Source organism: Scheffersomyces coipomensis (genome assembly GCF_036884675.1).
Source record: "Scheffersomyces coipomensis strain NRRL Y-17651 chromosome Unknown DFJ63scaffold_4, whole genome shotgun sequence".
NCBI lineage: Eukaryota > Fungi > Ascomycota > Pichiomycetes > Serinales > Debaryomycetaceae > Scheffersomyces > Scheffersomyces coipomensis.
The window spans coordinates 1,378,085-1,401,594 of record NW_027042895.1 but is presented as its reverse complement, the minus strand read 5'-3'; the positions used below and the strand labels follow the sequence as shown (position 1 = coordinate 1,401,594).

Here is a 23,510-nt window from a genome sequence, read left to right as displayed (position 1 = left end):
CCGTAATGTCATATGTCATCACGTGGATGTGTTACTAGCTAGGGCTTGTGACCTGGTGGTGTGACTCAAGTCACATGTTCACGAATATAACCATTCACAAAAACACGAAAACACGTAAAATAAAAAATAAATAAATAAATAAATAAAAAAGAAATTAAAATTTGTTGCAAAAAAATGTAAACATAAACAGATCGTGTACCACTGTAAAAATTAACTATAACGTATAGTTAATTAATAATGTATTGCTGTATGGAACTTAAATTGAATGACCCTGTCATTTGTTGATAGTTTCAATTTATCATCTCATCATCCATCATCATAGTTGTTTCTTCTTTACTGTTTCTATCATCCTTCAATCAATTGGCAATATATAATATATCATCATCATGCCTTCGGATCCTAATGGTCAATTCCCTCCATCTTCTCCATTAATCTCTAATGAAGATTATGCAGCAGAAGACCCCTTTGCCTTTAAACCAAAATTTCAACTTCAAGAACTTCATCATCAATCTAAATCGGCTATTAAAGAATATCCAACTCCAAATCCTTCATCTGCTTTATTTAGATCTTCTTCTCCTGTAAGATCTAACAATAATCATATTATTACTACTACTACTACTACTACCAACTTCTATGACACTCATACTCCGGAACCAGTTAATCAATTACAACATCCTAAAAAAGTTAAATTTGATTTAACTAAACAATCAAAAACTGTTAGAATCAATAGTGATTTTAATATCTTAGATCCTGATGTTAAAGTTACTAGAATCCCCTTACTTAATTCAAAAAGTCATATCACAATTGGTAGATCATCAAAATCTTGTGATTTTGCTATTAATGCTAAAAATTCATTCATTTCAAGAATTCATGTTTCTTTAAGTTATAACTCTCAACAAATTATCTTAAATTGTTTAGGTCAAAATGGGATAACTATTAATATTCCAAAACCTTGTTTTGTTTATGCTACAAATTCTTCAAAAAATTATTTAATTATGGAAAATAAAAGTGGTAATCCTTTAAATTTAAATGATTTAAATTTAGTTAATCCAATTTTAAACCAAAATTCAAAATCAAATTTAAAATCAATTAAATTAGATTCAAATAATACTCAATTCTTTATTAAAAAACATGAAACTATTACTATTCCAAGATTAAATAATATCTTATTAGAAATTTCAAATCAAATCTTATTAATTAATCCTCAAGATATTGAAGAAGAATTAACTGAAGATGAATTACCAACTTTGATTACTCCAATTAAAGCTATTAATCATGATCTTTCTTCACCTCCAAGAACAGTGGCTAAAAAAGTGGTTGATAAACTTGGTAGTGATGATCTTGATTCTTTAGCTCAACAATTAGAACAAGATTTAATCGATCAACAACAAGATGAAGAAGAAGATCATAAATTGGAACAACAAGAAGAAGCATTACCTCAACCAATCTTATCCATCCCTAATGATGAATTAACTCCAAGTAAACCACCAACCATGATTCTTTTAAAACCAAAACCAAAATCAATTGAAACTTTCAAAATCTTTGAAGATAAACAGGAAGTAGAACAAGTACAACCACCACAAGAACCAACTGTCCCCGAAATCATCAAAAGACAATCAACTCCCCTTAATGATAAATCAAATACTTATAGTAATCCAACCACCCCAAAATTCAAACGTGCTCAATCGGAAGAACCACCAAAACAGCAACAACAACAACAACATCATCATCAACGTAAGAAGAAAAAACAAGACGTATCAGAAACATCCTTACAAAAAGTTGAAATCAATCAAGATTGGATATCTGATATTGACAACATTGATGAGATCAACAATATCTTAATCAATCACCTTGCATTCTCAAGATTATCATCTACCCCTGCTTCATTCTTAAACACCATCAGTGTCGTCACATCCAAATTACAATTGAATCAATTAAGAGTCTTATTACATAATATTAAATGTATTGGAGTCATCTATAGAGAAGGGAAAGATGCGGCTGGGAAACAATTAGAAGAAGAATATTATTATATGCCTGAAAATGATAATGATTTCGATAGAACTAATTTAGTATCGAATTTAAAAGGTCATGGTGGATTAAGATCTTGTAGAAGAACTCATAAACAATATTATTGGAAGAAACCAGCTCCAATTAAAAAGTAGAGTAAAGTTTTTCGTTAATTAGTTGTATATTAGTAATAAATAAATTGTTACATAGATTCAAGAGTTGATGGATATCGACTTGATGTAGAGTATACTTTCTCATCATAAGGGTTTGTGAATGGATATCCGTATTCATGTTTTTGAGCTATGGTTAAAGGTTGGGGTGAACTAATATGGGTAGTATCGTAATGAGGTGGTGGATTAGATGGAAGTGAAGGTGAAAATAATGATGAAACTGTAAAATCCGTCTTTGGTTGATTCAACCAAGTTTGGATCATGATTATGATTAACCCGATTAATAATTGTATTAACCAAACTGCAATAAATATAAGACTAATTAAAAATTCAATCTTAACTGATTGTTTATACAGATCAATAGTTTTATTAATCAACTCCAATAATTGAGAATTACTTGCATTCATAGCTTCTGAATCATCCAAAACATTCAATAATTGAGTTTCAAAACTAGTTGAATTCAATAATGGGATTGATATCTTAAAACTATTATTAATCCACGTCAACCCCTTCTCCACCGTGATCAATCTTCGAATCAACGTACAATACACAATAGTCGATATCGAAGTGCTTAAGACCGGGATATCACCAAAGGTTGAACTGATGGTGGAATTCAAATTATTGACAAAGGTTGCAATGGTGGAGTTTATCGATGAGGTGGTTTGTAATAGGGTTCCGAATAATTGTTGATTGATTTGATTTTCTTCTTGTTGAATGAATTGATTTACATCAGTTATGTATTGAGTTATGGCTGATGTGATGGTTGAATTGGTTTGATTGGAAGGGATGATTGATTGTTGTAAATATGTTGTAGTGATATGGATTTGTTTATTAAGGATTATGATGATGATTAGTTGTAGAACACATGATAATATCCCAATTAAACCTAGTCCTAATATAATCAAACAATAATTGGTAGATAAATATGTGATTAACCATTTTAACTTATGACTTTTAATATTAAATACTTTATAAAAAAGATTAGTTATCCAAGATGAATTATAAAAAGAATGTAAAGTATTATTAATCTTTATGATTTCATCATTGTCATCATCTAATGCATTCAAGAGTTGTGGTAATTTGACATAATAATGATAATAATGTTGATAAATAAGAGGGATGATAGATAAAATACAACAAATACTAAGAGCAATGAAGATTATCTTTGATATGAATTCAACCTTATCAACTAAATACATCAAATCTTCATTATATTTATTACTGGCATTTGAACATAATGTTTGGATAGGAAATTGAGGAAAATTCAAAGTTAATTCAGTTTCATTAATAGGATTTGATATAGTTGATTGATTTAAAAATGTATCTAAGGGAAGGGAGATTAAATCTTTATAATCATTTTCAATATTGGTGAAATTAGGTAAGGTTGTTAATTTAAAGTTATTAATACTAGTTAATACTGATGATGGGATTGAAATATTCTTCAACCCAGATATCGATAAATTAATTGAATTTTGATATTGTTGACCATTATTATCACTACTTGAACTCCCGGTGAAGAAATTAGATATTTTAGACCCAATACTGATAAAATCATTTATGATTTTACTTAATCCATTCAATCCATCTTCAATATCATTAGTTAAACCTACTATAGTTGAATTAACTGCCACTATGATTGATTCACTAGCATCCACAGCAAAATCAGCAGTGTTGGTGATTAAGGCTTGTAATAAACATGTATAAGTTCCTAAAAACAATTCAATTACAAACCAGATGATATTCTCTATGATAGTAATGATCATTTGAAAGAATTTTAAATTTATAACTTGAATCAGATTTAAACTTTGAATGATGATGAATTGAAACATATCAAATACTTTGGCATTGATTAGGGTGGCATCTTGTTCACACGAAACTTCTGCCACTTGTAAATTGTTTAAAGAATCGATAACTGATCGTTTGAAAAGGTAGATTTTGATAATTAGGATAACTAGTACAATTGTATAATGGTTGAAGTATATTTGACTTATGGATTCCCAAAACGAAAGATATTCACGAGTAATCATATCGACAGTTGATTCTTTCTGAAGGATATTAAATTTCCTCCTTCTCCATTTCCATCTCATCACCCTTAATGTCTTATTTATACGTAATGCTAATAAATATTAAAAACAAGTTTGAAACATATTTGATTGCAAAAAGTGTCAGCCAAAAGAAATCTTTGAAACATGCGAATCTCAATTAGGAAATACCCTATCAAAATAGAGTTCAATCATATTTCACAATATCACTTATTAAATCACTCCTATGAACTATAGACCTCATATATCTCCTCTGAACAATGTAATCACCTTAACTAACCATATCCCATCTATTTGTAAACTATTTTAGTTCTGTAAAAGTCTAACTGTTAAAAAATTATTATGACTTCAGAGGATATGTGTGCACAACTCAAACAACTCATACCCTGAAACAAAAAAAATAAAATTTAAAACAAATTTAATTTTGGTTTATGTTAACAATTTGACTTAATTTTGAATCAAAATAAGCAGTTTAAACCATACATCAATTGGTATAATACAATCAGTACTTTGTGAATAATTGGCTGGTTTGTTGTATTTGTGATTCAAATTTATTACCGCCGTTTGTAAACCAGATTAGAATTCTAATCGAAACTACAACAACTACAACGCAGAGTTCATCACTCCAGACTATCTTTAAATCAAAATCGGGAGTGTCATAACAATCCATCCAGAATAGTTAATCTACTAGATCTGTCGGTTACAATTACAATCTTTAATTAAGTAGATCCTATCCATATAAACCATCATCATAATGTCAGATAATCCTATTATTAATTTAAAAGTAATTCATCAAACTACTGAAGTTTATTTCAAAATTAAGAGAAAATCAACCTTAAAGAGAGTGTTGGAATCATTCAGTAGAAGATTAGGTCAGAATCTAGAATCTTTAAGATTCATGATTGATGGTCAAAGAGTTACTACTAAGGATACACCTGAGAAATTAAAAATGCATGATGGAGATGTGATTGAAGCGGTTGTATTTCAGGCTAGTGGTTAATCAGTTGAAATTTAAAGTTTATGTACCATTGTCTCTCTGTTGTGTTTGGTTATTTCAGACATGGTTTATGTTAGAGTTAGAAGAGAGATGTATTCATTGTAATGTTGTTATTCAGTTCCATTTAATTTTGTATTATTATTTTACAGGCAAAAATTTTTAAAAGTTGCATTTATTCTTTTTCTTTTATTATTATTATTATCATTATTAGTAGTATTAGTATCTATTCTTATCAATTACAAGTATAATTTATATAATTGTTTAAATATTAATAACACATTTAAGTATCAATATTATATCAATGTTGATATTGCCTATAATAGAAGTCGTGCGCTGGGTTCAAAAGCTGTAAAGAATCGACAGAAAAAAAAACTCTCACCAAAATAGAACTTTCAAACAAAATTCAGTTGCCATCCATTCAACTTAAACCATTTGTAATCAACTTGATTTTAATTCATCTTCAAACAATTCATCGATTGTTCTAATTCAAATCAAAGCAGTATACTAGTAATTAATTAGTATACATTTCATATTCAACTTTGATAGCACCAACGTTTGATTAAGAACGCGTCTATAGACATATCCCCCAAAGCAGGACAAAACCCAAAATAAATAAAAAGAGTATATTGTTATATTCCCCCTATTGCATTAACAACAACTAAAAACAACAACTATTAGTACTATATCACAACATGTCTGATTCAGAACAAGCTCCACCAGTGACCAACGATACCGAAGCTCCAAAGGATGAAAAACCAGATAACACCCATATTAACTTGAAAGTAAGTGATGGTAGTGCTGAAATTTTCTTTAAGATTAAAAGATCAACTCCAATGAAAAGATTAATGGAAGCTTTTTGTAAAAGACAAGGGAAGAGTTTGGATAGTTTAAGATTTTTAATAGATGGTACTAGAATTTATCCTGATAATACTCCTGATCAATTAGAATTAGAAGATGGTGATACCATTGAAGCTCATCGTGAACAAACTGGTGGTTTCCAATAAACTCACAACATAACTAACTTCAACATAACGGATCAAACTAAAAAAAAGATGAACAATGCTATGGTTGTCTAAATATGGTTCGTGCTGCTATTCTACCTAGTTGTGCTATTGTAATATAGGGTTTAAAATCTGGTTATTCTGCTTAATATTAAACTATTTGATGTTTATGCTTATTTTGTCTTTCTTCTTCTTCTTCTCTTTCTTATTATTACTCTACGATCTCTCACATTCTCCTAAATAGATATATGTATGATTATTACATATGCCATATATAATGATTATATTTATATGATAATTCTATATAATTAACTGTAGAAATTATGACACTATTTTCAAATAGTTAGGAGCTCTTCTCTCATGTTTGTTTACACTTTGAATGACTCTTAATTTGAGTTCTAAATTTAGAGGGAAGTAATTGTCCGAAAGGGTACGTTCAGTCTATGTTAGTTTATGCAAGGTGAAGCAAGTCTTCATCATTATGAGCCATCCAGTTGCAAAAGGAATTGAAAACATTTCAAGTCAACTTTATTACATAACTTTTGAAAAAATAGTAACTAATCTAATTGACCATAGTTAACTTTTGTGATTTTGACCTTTATTGATTTTTCTCGTATTTATAGCTGCGTAATAATAATATACGAAATTTTTCGATTAATGAGAATCTATAAAATATGATACATCATCAATTCATTTTACTCCATCATTACTTATACATTTATCAATGTCAGTGGAAGCTCACATATCAGAGCCATTGTATGGAGATGATGATTTTAAATTCACTAAATTTGAACAATTTCCGATTGAATTGAAAGTTCGAATTTTTACATACTTAAAGGTTCTTGATATAGTCAAATTTAAATCGATAATTGATGATGAAACTGTTCAAGGCATTAGAGTTAAAGATATCGGTAATAAGTGGATTAGGTTGAAGTTCAACGTAAGTCATAATGATTATAAAGATATACTCCATGAAGATGAACATTTTACTCATAGTCTTGTAAATAAATTATCTATATTTGATCAAATTTCTGATCTTGCTAATAGTAGAGATTGCATTGTTGTGGGAATCGATTGTAAACAAATTGGGTATGTGCCAATTCAATTTCTAAATAGGCTTATTGGTGATAAACAAATTTTTGAATTACAATTACACTTTGATACCATAGATTACGACGAGTGTAAAAAATTAGAGAGCTTTCAACATGCTAATCAGATTACCGTTTTAAATCTCTCATGTATACGTTATTCTCATGACAAGATATGTCTTTCGAATTTAAGTGAATCAAGAGTTGATAAAAGTTTAGATTTAATAGATTATACCAACTTAAGTTGCTTTCATGGACGGATATTAAAGTAATCTATTCTACTGATTTATTTAATACTTTACATCACTTGGTAATTGATGAACGTCTTGGTGAAGATCTTTTAAAATTTAATAATTTAAAAACCCTTAATATTAGATTAAGTTCTCACAGTGACTTTCATATTAAGTCTTTACCAAGGAATATTTTGAAATTGGTATTAAGTTCATACTTTGGTGGTAAAGTAAGAATCAATTCAAGTGAAGATTGGCCAATGAATTTAAAGGATCTAACTCTTCTAGGTCTTCCGACTACTTTCAATGAAATACAAGATTGTGAATTACCATCCACATTAATCAAGTTGTTCGTAATGGTTAAATCTTTTTATAGTATTATTCGTCAAATACCTAAATCAATCCTTGATGTTGAACTAAACATATGGGGTAAGAATGGTGTAATTGATGATGAAGATTTTAAATTTCCAACTTCATTAACACGATTAGTTTTAATTAGCCTTGACTTGGAAATCAAAGGCAATAGAAATCATTTTATTATCCCGGAAAATATAATCGAGTTTCAATTGATTAATTGTAAATTACCCATCCCGTTAAATAATTTCAATTTTGAAAATTGTAAATCGATGTTAGAAGGGTTAGCAATTCGACGTTATAATACTGGTGAACTGTATTATAATTTAGATTTCAGTCAATTTCCAAAATTAAGACACATAATTTTTGAAGATTGTGGTATTGATAATCTTCATAATTTTATACCTCCACCTGGTTTGATAATTATATCCATCGACAAAAGCCAAATTCATAGCATTGATGAAACCATGCCATTATTTAAAAATCCGTTACAGTTTCCACTTTTAAAAAGCATCAGTATTAAGAATTGTCCGATTGAATATTTTTCACCAACGATTGAATTACCGATAAATTTAGAAATATTATTTATATACGGCCTGACCTTTGATAATCTTGATATTTTATTACCAACTATTTCTCATGAAAATTTGAAAGAGGTTCATTTTTCCAGGATTGCTTCAATGGAATTCAAAGAAATACCTAATTTTAAAAGAGATAAACCTTCTAATATAGAAATTATCCATATTAAATTTACGGAAGATTTTCTTCGAGTTCGTGATAATAATATTGATGAATTAATTAGGATAGTTGAGTTATATTTTGGTAAAAAAGTTAATTATTCAAAAGTAGAATTAAGTCAAGTTATATTACTGTTTATTGGCGAGACAGCCGTAAATCTCCGTCGTAAAGTAGAGTGGTATATATAAAATACGTATTAGGATCCATTGTGGTCCACTTCAATATAGTTTAATAAACAGGTCAAGATTTAAAGTTGCAAAAAAATATAATTATAACCAGACTAAAATTGACATCTGGAATAGTATATATTCAACAACAATGAGATGAAAACTAAACACAAAGGAATAATACACTGTCTAATCAAAGAGAAGGTTATTTTTAGATTTTTAATAATAAGTTACAGATTGACTTGGTGGGGAATTACTTAAATGGGAAGTAAATGTGGAGAGAGCACCCACCCAAACAGACCAGACGGCGTAATGATTGACGTTTTGAAAGTGAAAGGAAAGGATAATTTTAGATAAGCCTGGAAAAAAGGTTATTGTCATGATGATGACTATGGAAGTGGAGAGTGAGATAGAGAAAGATAGGGAGATGGAGTTCTATCGAAATTTATTTTTTGGTTATAAATTGAATGTTGGGGAAATCAATGGAACAGTGAGAGACGTTTTAGTAAATTTATTCCCCACTATTCTTTGATGACTTATGATTATAGTTACGATTCATAAAATTGAAAGATAATAAAAAATGGATGATTCAAAAAAAAAGAATTAGGTGGTTTAAATTATAGAGATAGAATATTCTTAATGAATCAATCATAGTGGTAAACCCAAACCTGGGGAGATAATCAAGAAAGTTAGTTGAAAGTTTAAAGGGATGAATAATTGAATCACAGAAACGTAAAATATCGGAACTAACTAAGTTAATACATATAGTAATCAAACAGTATTCACCCATAATTTAAAAAAAGGTACAAGATTTATATCAGTTTGTGGTATTGATAATTGTTATGATACCTCGGGCTAAGGGAGAGGAAGACACTCGCAGGGAGAGAGCACATTTTTTTTTGAATGATCTTTTCATTTCTCATAGTGAGACCTTCAGGCTGAACTTCCTTTTTTTAGTTATCGTAAGACAGTTTTTTTATGCTCGGACCGTAAAAAATCGAATTCACCCTAAAAAAATAGCAACTAAAAATAATCATAGTAATTGTAACGGCACGAATGAATGATTAAGGGATGAGAGTTAAGGGATGGGTTGGGGAATCCGATGGAATCAACTAGATTTAAATTGAATTAGGAGAAATGTTTCATAGTAAAATCATATTCAAAAATTGAAATGATTCAATGACTTAGTTGTCATTAAAAAAGTATAAATAATAGCTTATGGTTAATAAATTTTAAATCAGACCATTAAATATTTGTTTTTGATTCAATTGAATTATTTGACCTTTGACTTTGACTTCAATTGTGGTTGTGACTCGTTGATTAACCTTTTTCATTAATTATTTTGTGTTGTTACGATATTATCCGAGGGGGACATATATAATATACTCCGGACATTAAATTCCATACCGTATAGATAAGAAGTAAAGATATAAAAGGGGGATTAAATTTATCAAAATTGTAAAATTCAACCAGAACTTATTTACAGATCATTATTATTTTAATTAATAAAACTACTTAACTACTACTATTTATTAAATCAATCAATCAATTATTAACTAATTAACAATGTGCAAGACAGAAATTTGTGGAATTTGTCAACATAAAAGTTGGACAGGATGTGGTAAACATAAATCTCAAGTGATGGATATAACACCAAAGGAACATTGGTGTACCTGTGAATCATTTGATAGTGATGTTGAAGATGATGATTATCCACCTAAAGCAGGTTGTGGATATGCTAAAACTGCTAAACATTAAATTGGTAATGTTGTTGCAGTTGCAGTTGTAGTTGCAGTTGCAATTGCAGTTGGGGTTTTAAAGTGTAAATTATTAGAATTAAACATAACTAAGTAAAAAAACTTACTTAGTTGAATGTTTTTGTTTATCATTAAAGTGTATAGTATTAGGTATCAGGAATATTTAATAAATATTATTTGATTATTATATGATTTTGTTTTGTTTTGTATTAGTTTACTAACTTGGTGGTATATTCTCCATAGTTAAAAATATCATTTCTGGTTGGTTACAAATTCTCACATTCACATTTATTTTCGTTTATCGTTTAGTCTTTTTTTACCCCAGACTTTTTTTTCTTAGCCTCTCTGTTGTTCCTGTATACTACCAAAAATAAAATAAAAAAATTAACCCACTCAGTAAATAAATAAATACTCCTCCCCACCTTTAGAGGGATAAAGAAACAAAGAAAGTAAGGCAAGATATGATCATTCAGTTTTATATTTAGTTACTTATAATCACGGTATTTATTATTATCATAGTATGATGATAATAAACAATGTATAATTTAGATATGTCACGGTTAAAATGTTAGAAATTATAACTAGTTATAACCAGTAGTAGTGTGCCTGTAACAATGATGAATGAATTCGGTTAACTTTAATAGTCAGTGATAATAATAATTATTATTATTAGCGGATTTATGATTATGAATTTGAATATAAATGATGATAAGAATAAGAGAATATTACTTAATTGAGTTAATATCAGTAGTTTAATATCATATAAAGTATTAAGTTTAACAATGTTGAGATTGTTAAATGGTTTGGTAGAAGTTGCTGCTGTAGTTGGTAGTGGTAATAGTAATTATAACCATCAGATAATTTATTGTAACAAGGAGAGTGCACATAGTTAAAGAAAGAAAGAGAGAGAGAGTTATTTTACAACCCACAACTCTCAATTTTTTTTTTCTGTGTTTAACCTTTTTTTGTTTAAATTTTTGCTGTTTTGTTTTAAAATACTGATTTCTTCTTTTTAATTAACTATTACAACTACTTCTTCTTTCTTTCTTCGTTTAACTTCAACATATCAGTTACATTTGGTTAGTTATACTTACTTACTTTCAATCCATTCATCCATCCATCCATCATTCCAAAGTAATCAAAACTTAACCAATCACCACTTATAGACTCATATAGATCGCACCCTTTTTCCCCACCACTCCCACTCCCACTCAGTTTAACTTTCACGCTCACTCTCTCACTAATTTCAGCTTTAAATTTACTGACAACAATCCATCAGAAGCAACACGTATCACATCACATCACATCAATCAATCTAAACTTATCACCATCACCATCACCATCATATGTATACCCCATTAATCAATCCATAATCAATCTATTTATACACCTTTTACTATTATTTACAAATACATAAATAAACAAATACCAGATCAATCACGCTTTATCATACGATTCTTAATTCCCCATTAAATTTAAAATTCAAATAGACGGTAAAAAAAAAAATTTCATTTCCCCAAAAATAAACCTAACCAATCCACTACTATAAAAAAAAATATACTATCATCTATAACCTGTAAAGTTACTACTAAAAAGAGTAAAAACTAAACCATATAAGGGAATAACAGAAATATATCAATCAATTCATATTAGAAAATAAATACCCTAATTTCATTAAAAAATAATAATCATATATTTCCCCACCTTTTTTTTTGCTTTTTAATGCCAATATGAGTAGTTTCAATTATCCTGATTTCTTACAATCATCTACTAGTAATATACCAAATAATCAAGGTAATAATAATAATCAAAATCAAAATCAAAATCTTAACTCAAATCAAAATCATAATCATAATTTTAATACTTTATTATTCAATAAATTATCTTCATTAGAAGAATCTTCTAATGATTCTCAAGATTTATCCGATAATTTATCTAATAAATCTCCTACTTCAGGTCCATTAAATAATGCTAATGAATTCTTATTTACAAATTTAGATTCATTTAATTTACCTTTGGAATTACAAGGTGGAATTGGAACTATTAGTTCAAGAAGACCTTCTTATGCTGCAGAATCATTCACGAGAAGTTCAGCTCAACAATCTTCATCATTTCCATTATTTAATCAACCAATTCCTCAATCTCAAGTTGTTCCTCCTCAACAACAACATCAACAACAACAACCACAATCTCAATTCTTTAAATCTCCTCCTCAATTACCTGTTTCAAGTCCTTCAGCAACGTTTTTCAATAATTCAAAATCATCATCAACCACATCTTATTCAAACAATTCATCATCATTTCAAAATCAATCAAATCAATTCCCTAATCTTAATCATCAATTAGATCAATTAAATGATAATTTCTCTACTAATTTCAATCTAAATGCAAATTATAATGATTTTCAACAAAGAAGACCAAGTCAATTAGTTGAATTCCAATCAAATTATAATTATTTCCCTCCTCCTCCAAATTTACAAAAACAACAACCTCAACAGCAACAACAGCAACAACAACAAGGTAACTCCTTTTTATTTAATAATCCTCCTCCCCCTTTATCCATGGGTAATAATCCATCCTTTTTACTTCATCAACAACAGCAACAGCAACAGCAGCAACAATCAAAGGGTCCTTCCACCAACTCCAAACCAACTACCAATAACAATAACAATAATTCCAATCAATCAGTTAAATTAGAACACGGTTTAATTCTTAAAGATCAATATATCATTGCTTCATCTGATTTAAAAAATCTTTATCTTAAAACGATTAATTATTTTCAAAATCCAACTTTAACTAATGAAATTTTATTGGAAATTAATAAATTATTAAATAATGCCATTATAATTAAATTAATTACATTTATTAAAAATTTAAATAATTTAACTTTCAATCATAAAATTTTATGTTTAGTTATAAATAAAAATGGAAAATTTGATTTATTATCCTATCCTAATAATTCCAATATTTTCTTACAAAAGAATGATTTAGTTATAGTTGATGGTGATAGAGGGAAAGATTTAGTGATGATTATTGAACCATTAGTTAATTTGAATTTTGCTATTTTATTTAATTTCCTTAAAAAATTAGAACATTTAAAAAGTTTAACTATTTTAGATGGTAATAATAATAATAATAATAATGGGAATAATCCAAGTTCAAAGATTAATGGAACTCATTCAACTTTATTAAATGCTTCTCAAATTATAAATAGTCATCTGAATGAAGATAATGAATTTATAATCACATTACCTACTAAACAAGTATTAAGATTTGCTACACCCAAGGAAATTCATAAAATTAGTGGCAAATTCTTAGAAGAAAAGAAAGCATTCATAACTTGTTTTAATAAAATTAAAGAATTAAATTTACAATCGAATTTATCCTTGATTAATGTTGAATATCAATCTGATTTTAAAAAATTAATCTTTTATTATTATGCTAATTTTAAAAGAATTGATTTTAGAGGATTAATTAAAGAATTATTTAAAATTTATAAAACTAGAATTTGGTTATGTGCTGTTTTACCTTATAATAAACCAGAATTATATGTTACAAATTATAAAGAAGAGAAGAAAGAGAATGATGATTCTAAGGATGATGACGATAAAAATTATAGACCTAATGATGATGATGACAACAACAATGATGATGATGATGATCTTATTCCTCATGAATATGAATTAACTAATGATCAAATTTTAAATTTCTCCATTAATGAATTTGATAATTTATCATTACCAAATTATTTCCATCTGAAAAATTTACTTAATTTAATTAAACATTTAAATAATGAAATTGAAGGTAATTTTTATGGATTTAATACTAATACAGTTTCAATTAATAATTCAACAAATATAAATCCAACAACAACAGCCCCAGCCCCAGCCCCAGCTCCAATTACGACGACTTCAACAACATCAACTAATAATAATACGACAACTACATCAACAACGACTAATACTTCAATTAATCCAAAATTTGATCCATTTGGTGATTCTCAATAGACTGCTTTTTATTTTATTTATTTTTAATGTGTAGGATATTTCAAAAATAAAGACTATATTATAAAAAAAACTCAATCACTTTAACTTTTACCACTTTGCTTTACTTATTTATTTTGTTTTATTTTATCTATTTATTTTATTTTATTTTATTTTATTTTATTTTATTTTATTTTATTTTATTTTATTTTATTTTATTTTATTTTATTTTATTTTATTTTATTTTATTTTATTTTATTTTATTTTATTTATCAAAAAATTCTTTTTATCCAACCAAAAACAATTTAAAAGGGGACACTTTATATATAAATTTGTATACTTTTTTAATAGACAAAATATATTAATTAATTACAGACTTTAATGGAGTTAGAATCGTTTATTATAAACCTAACTATCAATATACTCTACTTAATATATAGAGTTGAAAAAACACAAACGTGATCGCCTTAACTCATTTGGTTTCAGTATGAGTGACAGTCTTGGAATCAACATATGTGGTACGACCATCACCAGTAGCTTGTTGAGCATGGTGGGTCGAGCTAGAAACACCCTTGGAAGACCCTTTACCGTCAGAATGATTGACCCCAGTGGTATGGGTATGGGATTGAACTCCATGATTGTTGGATGAAGTGGAGTGATCAGAGCTGGAGACGTGACCTCCGCTTGATGTTCCTCTATTGGTGTTGTGTGATTGGTCTGAACCTCCTTTAGCCATTTTGTTGTTTGTTGTTTGTTGTTTGTTGTTGTTGTTGTTGTTTGAAATCTATCGATGTCTTACTGAATAAAAAGAAGAAAAAGATTATGCAAAACAGAGAGGATTACTGGGATATTTATAGTTTTTCAATCATATATAGCACCTCATACAACTTCAATCTAGACTTATACAAACATATACTTAACAATATCGTATCACCAATTGATTTTCATAATTAGATTTTCATCCCCTGATCATTGTATTCTGAGCGCTTATTACAACTCCTCCTGACTCATTGTATGTTTCCCTCGACTTGATCCAACTTTAATTCACTTGTTCTCAAGTATACGTAATTTCACCCACCTCTTGAAGTTTCATATCCACGTTGTGAGAATATACCATGAATTTGATACTCGTGGATAAGGGGTGGTTATTAAGTTTAATTTAAAGTTAAGTTGAGTGAAATTCAGATTTGGTCTTGGGTCTTGTTGAAATCGTTTTGCCGCATAATTGTACTTTGCAGCCTTTTCCTGCTGTCCCCAGAAAAATTATCCAAAATTTGAAAAGTCGTGCGCATTGTACCAAATAGTCTGTATAGATTAAAAAGATTTGAATTACAATGTGATGATGATAGGGTTTGAAACTGATTAAGTTTGATCATGAGTAGGCGACCGATATCGATTGACGATCTACTTAAAGATGAGTCTGATGATGATGCTTTCACCAGCAAGCCTATCACTCGAATAAATGGTGCACCAAAGCTTGTGTTCTTATCCAAAGCACAACGTGAAAAACTAGCTATACAGAAGAAACTTAAACAACAACAAGCAGATGAAGATGAAAAGAATCGACAACAAATTGAAAGAAAGAAAAGAATAGTAGAGTATCATGATGAAGAAGAGAATGAGAAAAAAGAATCACCTCTTATAACTATTAGTAATGACAAAACTACAAAGAGGAAGAAATCAAAGTTTAATTTTGATTGGGATGAAGGGGAAGATACTTCAAATAATTATCAACCATTGATCTTCCAAGACATTAAACGGACCTCAAATCAAGATGAAATTATCATCAGTGATAAACATTGGACTGATAAAACAGTGGATGAGATGACTATTCGAGATTGGAGGATTTTCAAAGAAGATTATAATATAGTTTCTAAAAATGTGATTAATGATATTAAACCATTACGTAATTGGGATGAGATTCCCAAGTTAATCCCCAGTAAGATCATAGACCTTATATATAAATTGAAATATGATAATCCAACCCCAATTCAACGGGCCTCCATTCCAATCACTTTAAATAATCAAGATATTATTGGGATTGCAAAGACTGGAAGTGGGAAAACTTTAGCATTTTTAATTCCTTTATTAACTTATTTATTAAATATAGATGATAATTATTTCAAATATGAACATAAACAACAAGATGAATTCAATAAACCTTTAAGTCTTATATTGGTTCCTACTAGAGAATTGGCTTTACAAATTACAAAAGAAGCTAATAAATTTTGTCAAGATTTAGGTATTAATGTTATATGTATAATTGGAGGTCATCAATATGAAGAAACTATCAATTCAATTCAAAATGGTGGTGGGGTTCATATAGTAGTGGCTACTCCAGGTCGATTAATTGATTCATTAGAGAGACATATTATAGATTTGGGTAAATGTTATCATTTAATCATGGATGAAGCAGATAGAATGATTGATATGGGGTTTGAAGCAAGTTTGAATTCAATTTTTAAATATTTACCTACTGAAAATCAATTAAAATCAACCATTGATTCTAAAATTTTTAATATTAATCATCGAATAACATTAATGTTTACAGCTACCATTACAACTGCTATTGAAAAAATAAGTAAGAATTATTTAATCAACCCTGCTTATATAACTATTGGTAATGCTGGCGAAGCAAATGATAGTATTAATCAAGAATTTGAATATTTGACGACTACTCCTAATGATGGGGGTCAAGAATTAGATGACCAAAGGTTTGCTAAATTATTAACTGTTATAAATAAACATCAACAACAATATCATGATATTACTTCCATCATTATCTTTGCCAATTATAGAAAGATCTGTGATGCTTTATCCACAAGGTTGTCTGCAAGTGGCTGGAAAGATAATGTGGTGATTCATGGATCAAAGAATCAAGAATCAAGAGAATGGTCTATTAATAATTTTCGAAATCATGAATCTCGAGTTTTAATCGCTACCGATGTAGCGGCCAGAGGTATTGATGTTTCTGATGTGTCATTGGTAGTTAATTTTCAAATGGTTACTAAATTTGAAGAGTATATACATAGAATTGGTAGAACTGGTAGAGCTGGTAAAACTGGGTTAGCATATACTTTTATTGATGATTCAAATAAGGATGTGTTTTTAGATTTAAAGAAATATTTAAGTAAAAGTGGAAAGAAGTGTCCTGATTGGTTATTGAAGGCTACTCAATCTCAAAATTTAAGAGATTAAATACTGTATTATTATCATTATATATTATTGTTACATAGATAAAATATAAATTATTTTAGTTCATAAATCATTAGGCATCGTCATCATCATCATCGCTGGAATAACCTCCAATAGCATTAGCAACAGCATTTTTAGTTTCTTTTTCAATTTGCTTAGCTCGTAGTTTTGACAAAGTTTCCAATGAAGTTGTATTGAATGTTATACCATGATTAACTGGTATAGAAGCCTCTATTTGTTTAATCTCATGGACATTCTCAGACTCAGCTTCTTCATCTTCAGGTTCTTCTACCTGAATTTCAACTTTCCGTTTCTTATTTTCACTATCTTGAACCGATTCTAGAAGATTCTTAACAGTATTAATAGCAATTTCTTCTAATCTTCTCTTTTCTTGTCTTTGAGCATGAGGATTTGGATCTTCATTTGACCACCTTATGTACAACACTTCATTCCCATTATCCAACGATTGATCAGCCATTGCTTCTTTAACAAACTGAGCGGTTGATTCTAACCTGAAAGTTACAAATGCACACGATTTATTATATAATACCCGAACTTTTTCAATATCACCAAAAGGTTGAAAATTCTTAATGATTTTATTTTCCATATTATCTTTCATATGTAACCCTCCAATGTATAAAGTTCGATTGATTTTATTAAATGATCCTACTCCATCCATATCATCTCTATATTCAGCTGTTTTATCACGACCAAAACAATCTTGAGTAGGTAAAAATGAATCAACATCCAACGGTATACGATGGAAATATGGACATTTCTTACCTCTATAACAACACCCACGAGCAAAAAATAAACATATTGGACTTGATAACTTAGCTCTTGTATATCCTGTATCTTGTTTGATATTTACTTTAAATTTCAGTTTGATTTGATTTCTCTTGGATGAAGATTCACCTCCAGACCATTTCAAATACCATATATTAAATGCATTTCCTGTTTGTGGTGGTTTATCATCCTCAGCTATTGACTCAGGATCAACTTGCAATCGAGCTGGTCGATCCATGAGAGTCTTAGATTGTTGTACAACCTCACCTGATGACATATTTCTGATACCTTTTTTTCAAATTATATAGCTTTTACCTTGTGAATAAAATATGTAATTCATTTTATAAATGTTAGCGATGGTGTTCTATGCAGTCGCTAACAAAATTTTGACATAATCCTACACGCTATGTAATGTTTACAATTGCACCCAATACAATATTCAATTGTTATTTATTTGAAAGAACTAAGTATAACACACAATAAAGAAAAATGTCTAAACTAACATAAATAGGCATAAACAAAAATGTTTCTATTTTTAAATTGTAAAATTAGACAATTGATTATAAGACACTAAATAAGAAAGTGAAACCAATAACCGCAGCAATGGCAGTACCGGATTTCCAGGAACCAGAAACACCACCAAATGATCCACCAATTGGAGAAGCACCAGCGGAAGAAGTGGTGGATGAACCGGAACTAGTGGCGGCACTGGAAGTACCAGAAGTAATACCAGCAACAGCAGCACTTAATGCGGAGGAAGCGTCACTATGAGCACCGGCATCAAGACTTGAAGCAAGAGAGGCAGCATCAGAGGCACCAGCGTCACCAGCAGAAGTAGCATCACTTAAAAGTGAAGCAGCACCGGAAGCACCAGCATGAGCAACAGAGTCAGCACCGGCAGTGGCGACACTAAAGACAGAAGCAGCACCGGCAGTAGCAACATTAGCAGCAGAGTCAACAGCTGAAGTGGCATCACCTAAAACAGAAGCTGCGCCTGCAGTGGCAGTGTTGACGGCACCGGCTACAGCACTAGCAGCAGCACCGAGATCAGAAGCAAGATCGTATTTGACAAGATTGAGAGCCATTATGTTAATATTTCAGGAATTTGAACTTTTAAGAATGAAATCCTTTGTAGTTTTCGATTAATTGAAAAGGGTTGATGAAAGTTTTACTGGATGAAAGAACAAACTGGAAAACAAACTGAAGAAAATAGAAAAAGAAGATCCAAAAAACGAAACAGAATCAAAAAATGAAAAATCACATTCCCTGAAATATACATGGTTATTTATATGAAATACATGTATTTAAAAGATGTCCATCTTAAATTTAAAATAGTAAAGTTTATGACGGAAACATGAATTTCAATTGGAACTGTGGAGAGATGGAATACAAAATAAAAAAATAAATACTGTACATTGAGATGAGAAACAAAAATGGACATGGCCTCCGATCATGAGATTCAAACAAAAATTGTTCGTTATGCGTTTGACGTGTTTCTATGTATATTGTGGAACAATGTCAGTTTTTGAAAGGGGTAACAAAGAACAGGACCGAAATTTGTTAGGAGGAGGAGAATAGTTAGACAATTTAAGTGATGGGCATTCGGCCCGCATAAACAAACCACGACCCAAAAGGGAAATAATGAAATTTGAGACCAAACAAAAGAAATGTTGAAATAAAGGTTAATCTGTAATATGAAATTTGACTATTAGACGGGCCTCACAGGGTTGAATTTGGAGTATCTATGGTACATTGGTCATCTGTGTAAACGTTTTCGTATTGTTATCACTCCATATACGTATTATGAAAATATGGACATATATATATATATAAGACATGAGCAGCATAGTTTTTTAAAATAATATGACTTATTTCAAGGTTACTAAAAAGTGTAAAAACAGGGTTACTATAAAAGGAAACCGACCTGGAGGTCATACAACCTTAATTTTAAAGGTATATTTATGCTACAGTAGTAAGAATAAAAAATAAACTTAAACTTATTCTCCACATATAATGCGTGTGCGAGTAAAAGCTGTGCTAGAACTCTAAGCTCCCGAACTCTGACAGCTTTTCATCTATTCTAACATATCAATACGGTTTATTTATTTTATTGATTGTATATTTTTCAAATAACTTCTTTTCATTTATAACTTCGAAAAACATAACATCCTCTATGCTGTTGAAAAATTGAAGTCGTGTGCTTACCGATGTTGAAATTACAATTAGTAGTGGCTATAAACAAATAAATGGATCACACATTTATCAGCCCAGTTAATAGAAAGACATAGCGAAAAGTGGTGATTTCGTTAAAACTAGAAAAGAAATAACTATTTAGTTATATAAATCTAGATAATTTTCTCTTAAACTTTCCTTATATCATAATAATTGAATTTATTTAGAATGTAGGGGTCCTCGACATAAATTATTTTGAATTCGATTGTGACCTGTCACTTTTCGTATTCGTTGTGCACCGCACAGATTATATTTTTTTGAGCGGTTTTTCTTCTTTAATAATATTTTCTTCAATAATATCGAGGGTTTAAGAGCCAATATTTCTTTCACTCTTCTTTTTATTGATATGATCAACATTTGGAAAGATGACTATATGGTGTGACCTTTAATTTACTCTGTTTTTACAAGGGCTAATTATGAGAATTCTTTAATTTCAACAATTTTCCTTTTTCATCAATCTTCTTGCAAAATAATTTCAAAAATTAAACCCAAAATCATGATTAAAGTGAAGATTTCTAATGTTTGGATTAACTAGGTTTAGTATTATGCTTAACACATTTTTCATTACCAAGTAGGTTAGAAGCTTTGATAAATATACCATATAATCCATTTTTTCTATTCTATTATTCTCCTAATAACATATCAGCTTATGATAATTTATCTTGCATGGTAGTGTCCACTCTAAAAAATAAATCTTAAAAATATATGCAAGTAATTAATTTGCCTTTCGTTTCTTTGAGCACCCGCATTTGCTTGTGGCAACGATGTTTCTACTTATAATGTCAAAATAATGTCAGTACAAAATGTATCATAATTGATCCCAGTCATCTTTTAGATTATGATAATCTTGATATAAAAGCAGATATCGAGGCAAAAACTTACTCTTGGTTAAGTACGGTTCCCCTTAACTTTAGATTACGCGCTAGATTCGCATGTAGGTTGGTTCGTAATTTTCAGATCCTTAGGTTGGGGTAAACTGGTACGGCAAAATCAAGACATAACTCCAATTGATCGTAACCGTTCAAAGCGGAGAACTGTATGTATTTTAACTATTATTTGTTTAAATTATGAGAGTATGTGCGAATGAATGTGGGTGTGTGTGAGAGTATTTGGATGTGGGTGCATATGTATGACGTCGAGAAGTATTATAAGTATTTCTTTTTATTTTGAGGGGTGTATGTTTTCGTAAAATATAACGGAGATTTAAAATGTCTGGCGCTCAATTCCTAAATTACACATTGATAAAATTAAATATCAGCAGTTTGTTACAACTCATATTTATTATAGATAAGATTTCATGTTTATAATGTAGATTTAGATTCATATTCACCACATTGAAATATTCAAAATATAATTAATTACATCTGTGATTTAGGCTTTGATTTTCACGATAACTTAATTTGGTTCATCCATAACCTATTTGAATTATTATTATTAATCTCATAACTCTATTAATTAATTAATTTTATTAATTAATAAAATTAACACATTTGATGAGCCCCAATACATTTATCGCATGATGATATACTAGCTCAATTTATGTAGTTCAAAGTATTATTTATTATTGCCATTCATATGAAATTGTTTAATATTTCTATAATTAACTACTTACTCCAATTCTATTCATAGAACAGCTTGGCTTTACAAAAAGAGAGGACATAAAACGATTGATGAATCTGTTGTTATCTGCAGTTGGGTTTATCCCTGCATAACACTTTCTTCGTTAAAAAATAATACGAGAAGAAGAAATTTTTTATTTTTCGATTATTATTTTTTTTCTGATCCCGCATTCTTTTAAGGTTCACGCCGAAAATATTACCTGTAATAAATAGGCTTTTTTTTGACAACTAATATTGAAAAAAGGATTTTATCTTTAAAGGGGAATCCATTCCAAGTTGCTTTTGAAAGGATATGTCATAGAAGGTACCCTGTTACCAATATTAACCTGGAATCATTTGAAATTAACCAATAAAACCACGTTTGATTGTGTGTAAATAAAACCAACGATTTCTTAGATCCCATTTCTAAGCCTTCTGATAATTTAAATTAATTAATGTGGAATTGAAATTATTTCTTATTTTTTTTCATATTATTCAAGTCAACAAAGGGTACACATAAATATGATTAGGAAAATAAAAAAAGAGACAATTTATATTGATTTTTCTTGTCTTATAAAGAAAATTCAATCTAGTAAAAGCTATATTGCAAACTAACTACTACGATATTGGTGATAAACAAGGAGTGTTGTTGATATGTAATTATTAAATGTAGATTAGAATTTTAAGTTGTCTGGTAGTACATCCTTAAATACTCTCCTATTCTGGTGCTGAATTTAGGTAAACAAGAGCAATTTTGTAGACAACACGTATTGAGCCACTTACACATCGAAAGGACGAAGTAGTGGTGATGTCTCGGCTAGTGGAGCAGAACAGGCTTTAACTAGCGTGGACGCACCTCCATTAGAATGTATCGTTATCAACGGCAATTTAAAATAAATGTGTTGCATTATGCATACCTTTTAACTAATAACACATTACAGAATATTCAAGGGATGAACACAAATGAAAATATGTTTATATACGCTAAGCAAAGATAATGGTAAGCTAATAACGAAGTTTAAAGCCTCCAACAAAGTTAAAGCTTGCACTATCTTCAAATCTATTAGATTTTTATTATTTATTAAGTTTTGAATTCACAAATGTACTCTTTGCGTGTTTGGGAACATATGAATCAATTGTAGATAAAGATTTACTATTGATACTA

At 29.3% G+C, this 23,510-nt stretch overlaps 8 protein-coding genes across 8 annotated transcripts; 5 read left to right on the top strand and 3 right to left on the bottom strand. All coding sequences in view use genetic code 12, as the record gives it.

The window, feature by feature from the left end:
* Positions 1-61: 61 nt before the first annotated feature.
* TOS4 (Tos4p) lies at positions 62-2,218 on the top strand. Its single transcript, XM_064907056.1, has one exon. It carries the CDS (start codon positions 387-389, stop codon positions 2,160-2,162), a length of 1,776 nt encoding a protein of 591 aa, XP_064761946.1. The 5' UTR covers positions 62-386; the 3' UTR covers positions 2,163-2,218.
* Positions 2,210-4,204, bottom strand: PRM1 (pheromone-regulated protein; the record flags this gene model as incomplete). The annotated part of the gene is made up of 1 exon (XM_064906222.1): positions 2,210-4,204. The coding sequence occupies one exon, from the start codon at positions 4,202-4,204 to the stop codon at positions 2,210-2,212; it is 1,995 nt and encodes a 664-aa protein (XP_064761945.1).
* Positions 4,205-5,563: 1,359 nt separating this feature from the next.
* SMT3 (SUMO family protein) lies at positions 5,564-6,529 on the top strand. The gene has a single exon (XM_064903684.1). It carries the CDS (start codon positions 5,909-5,911, stop codon positions 6,218-6,220), a length of 312 nt encoding a protein of 103 aa, XP_064761944.1. The 5' UTR covers positions 5,564-5,908; the 3' UTR covers positions 6,221-6,529.
* Positions 6,524-10,761, top strand: DFJ63DRAFT_342226 (uncharacterized protein). Its single transcript, XM_064908738.1, has 3 exons — positions 6,524-7,518; positions 7,575-8,749; positions 10,370-10,761. Exons 1-3 carry the CDS (start codon positions 6,942-6,944, stop codon positions 10,550-10,552), a joined length of 1,935 nt encoding a protein of 644 aa, XP_064761943.1. The 5' UTR covers positions 6,524-6,941; the 3' UTR covers positions 10,553-10,761.
* A 1,520-nt stretch (positions 10,762-12,281) lies between these two features.
* Positions 12,282-14,558, top strand: PSP1 (Psp1p; the record flags this gene model as incomplete). Its single annotated transcript, XM_064906221.1, has 1 exon — positions 12,282-14,558. One exon carries the CDS (start codon positions 12,282-12,284, stop codon positions 14,556-14,558), a length of 2,277 nt encoding a protein of 758 aa, XP_064761942.1.
* Positions 14,559-15,589: 1,031 nt separating this feature from the next.
* Positions 15,590-17,767, top strand: DFJ63DRAFT_163725 (mRNA splicing protein). The gene has a single exon (XM_064903682.1). It carries the CDS (start codon positions 15,909-15,911, stop codon positions 17,730-17,732), a length of 1,824 nt encoding a protein of 607 aa, XP_064761941.1. The 5' UTR covers positions 15,590-15,908; the 3' UTR covers positions 17,733-17,767.
* DFJ63DRAFT_163726 (uncharacterized protein) lies at positions 17,768-18,934 on the bottom strand. The gene has a single exon (XM_064903683.1). The coding sequence runs from the start codon at positions 18,790-18,792 to the stop codon at positions 17,803-17,805; it is 990 nt and encodes a 329-aa protein (XP_064761940.1). The 5' UTR covers positions 18,793-18,934; the 3' UTR covers positions 17,768-17,802.
* Positions 18,935-19,075: 141 nt separating this feature from the next.
* On the bottom strand, positions 19,076-19,600 carry DFJ63DRAFT_313721 (uncharacterized protein; the record flags this gene model as incomplete). The annotated part of the gene is made up of 1 exon (XM_064906220.1): positions 19,076-19,600. One exon carries the CDS (start codon positions 19,598-19,600, stop codon positions 19,076-19,078), a length of 525 nt encoding a protein of 174 aa, XP_064761939.1.
* Positions 19,601-23,510: the final 3,910 nt, after the last annotated feature.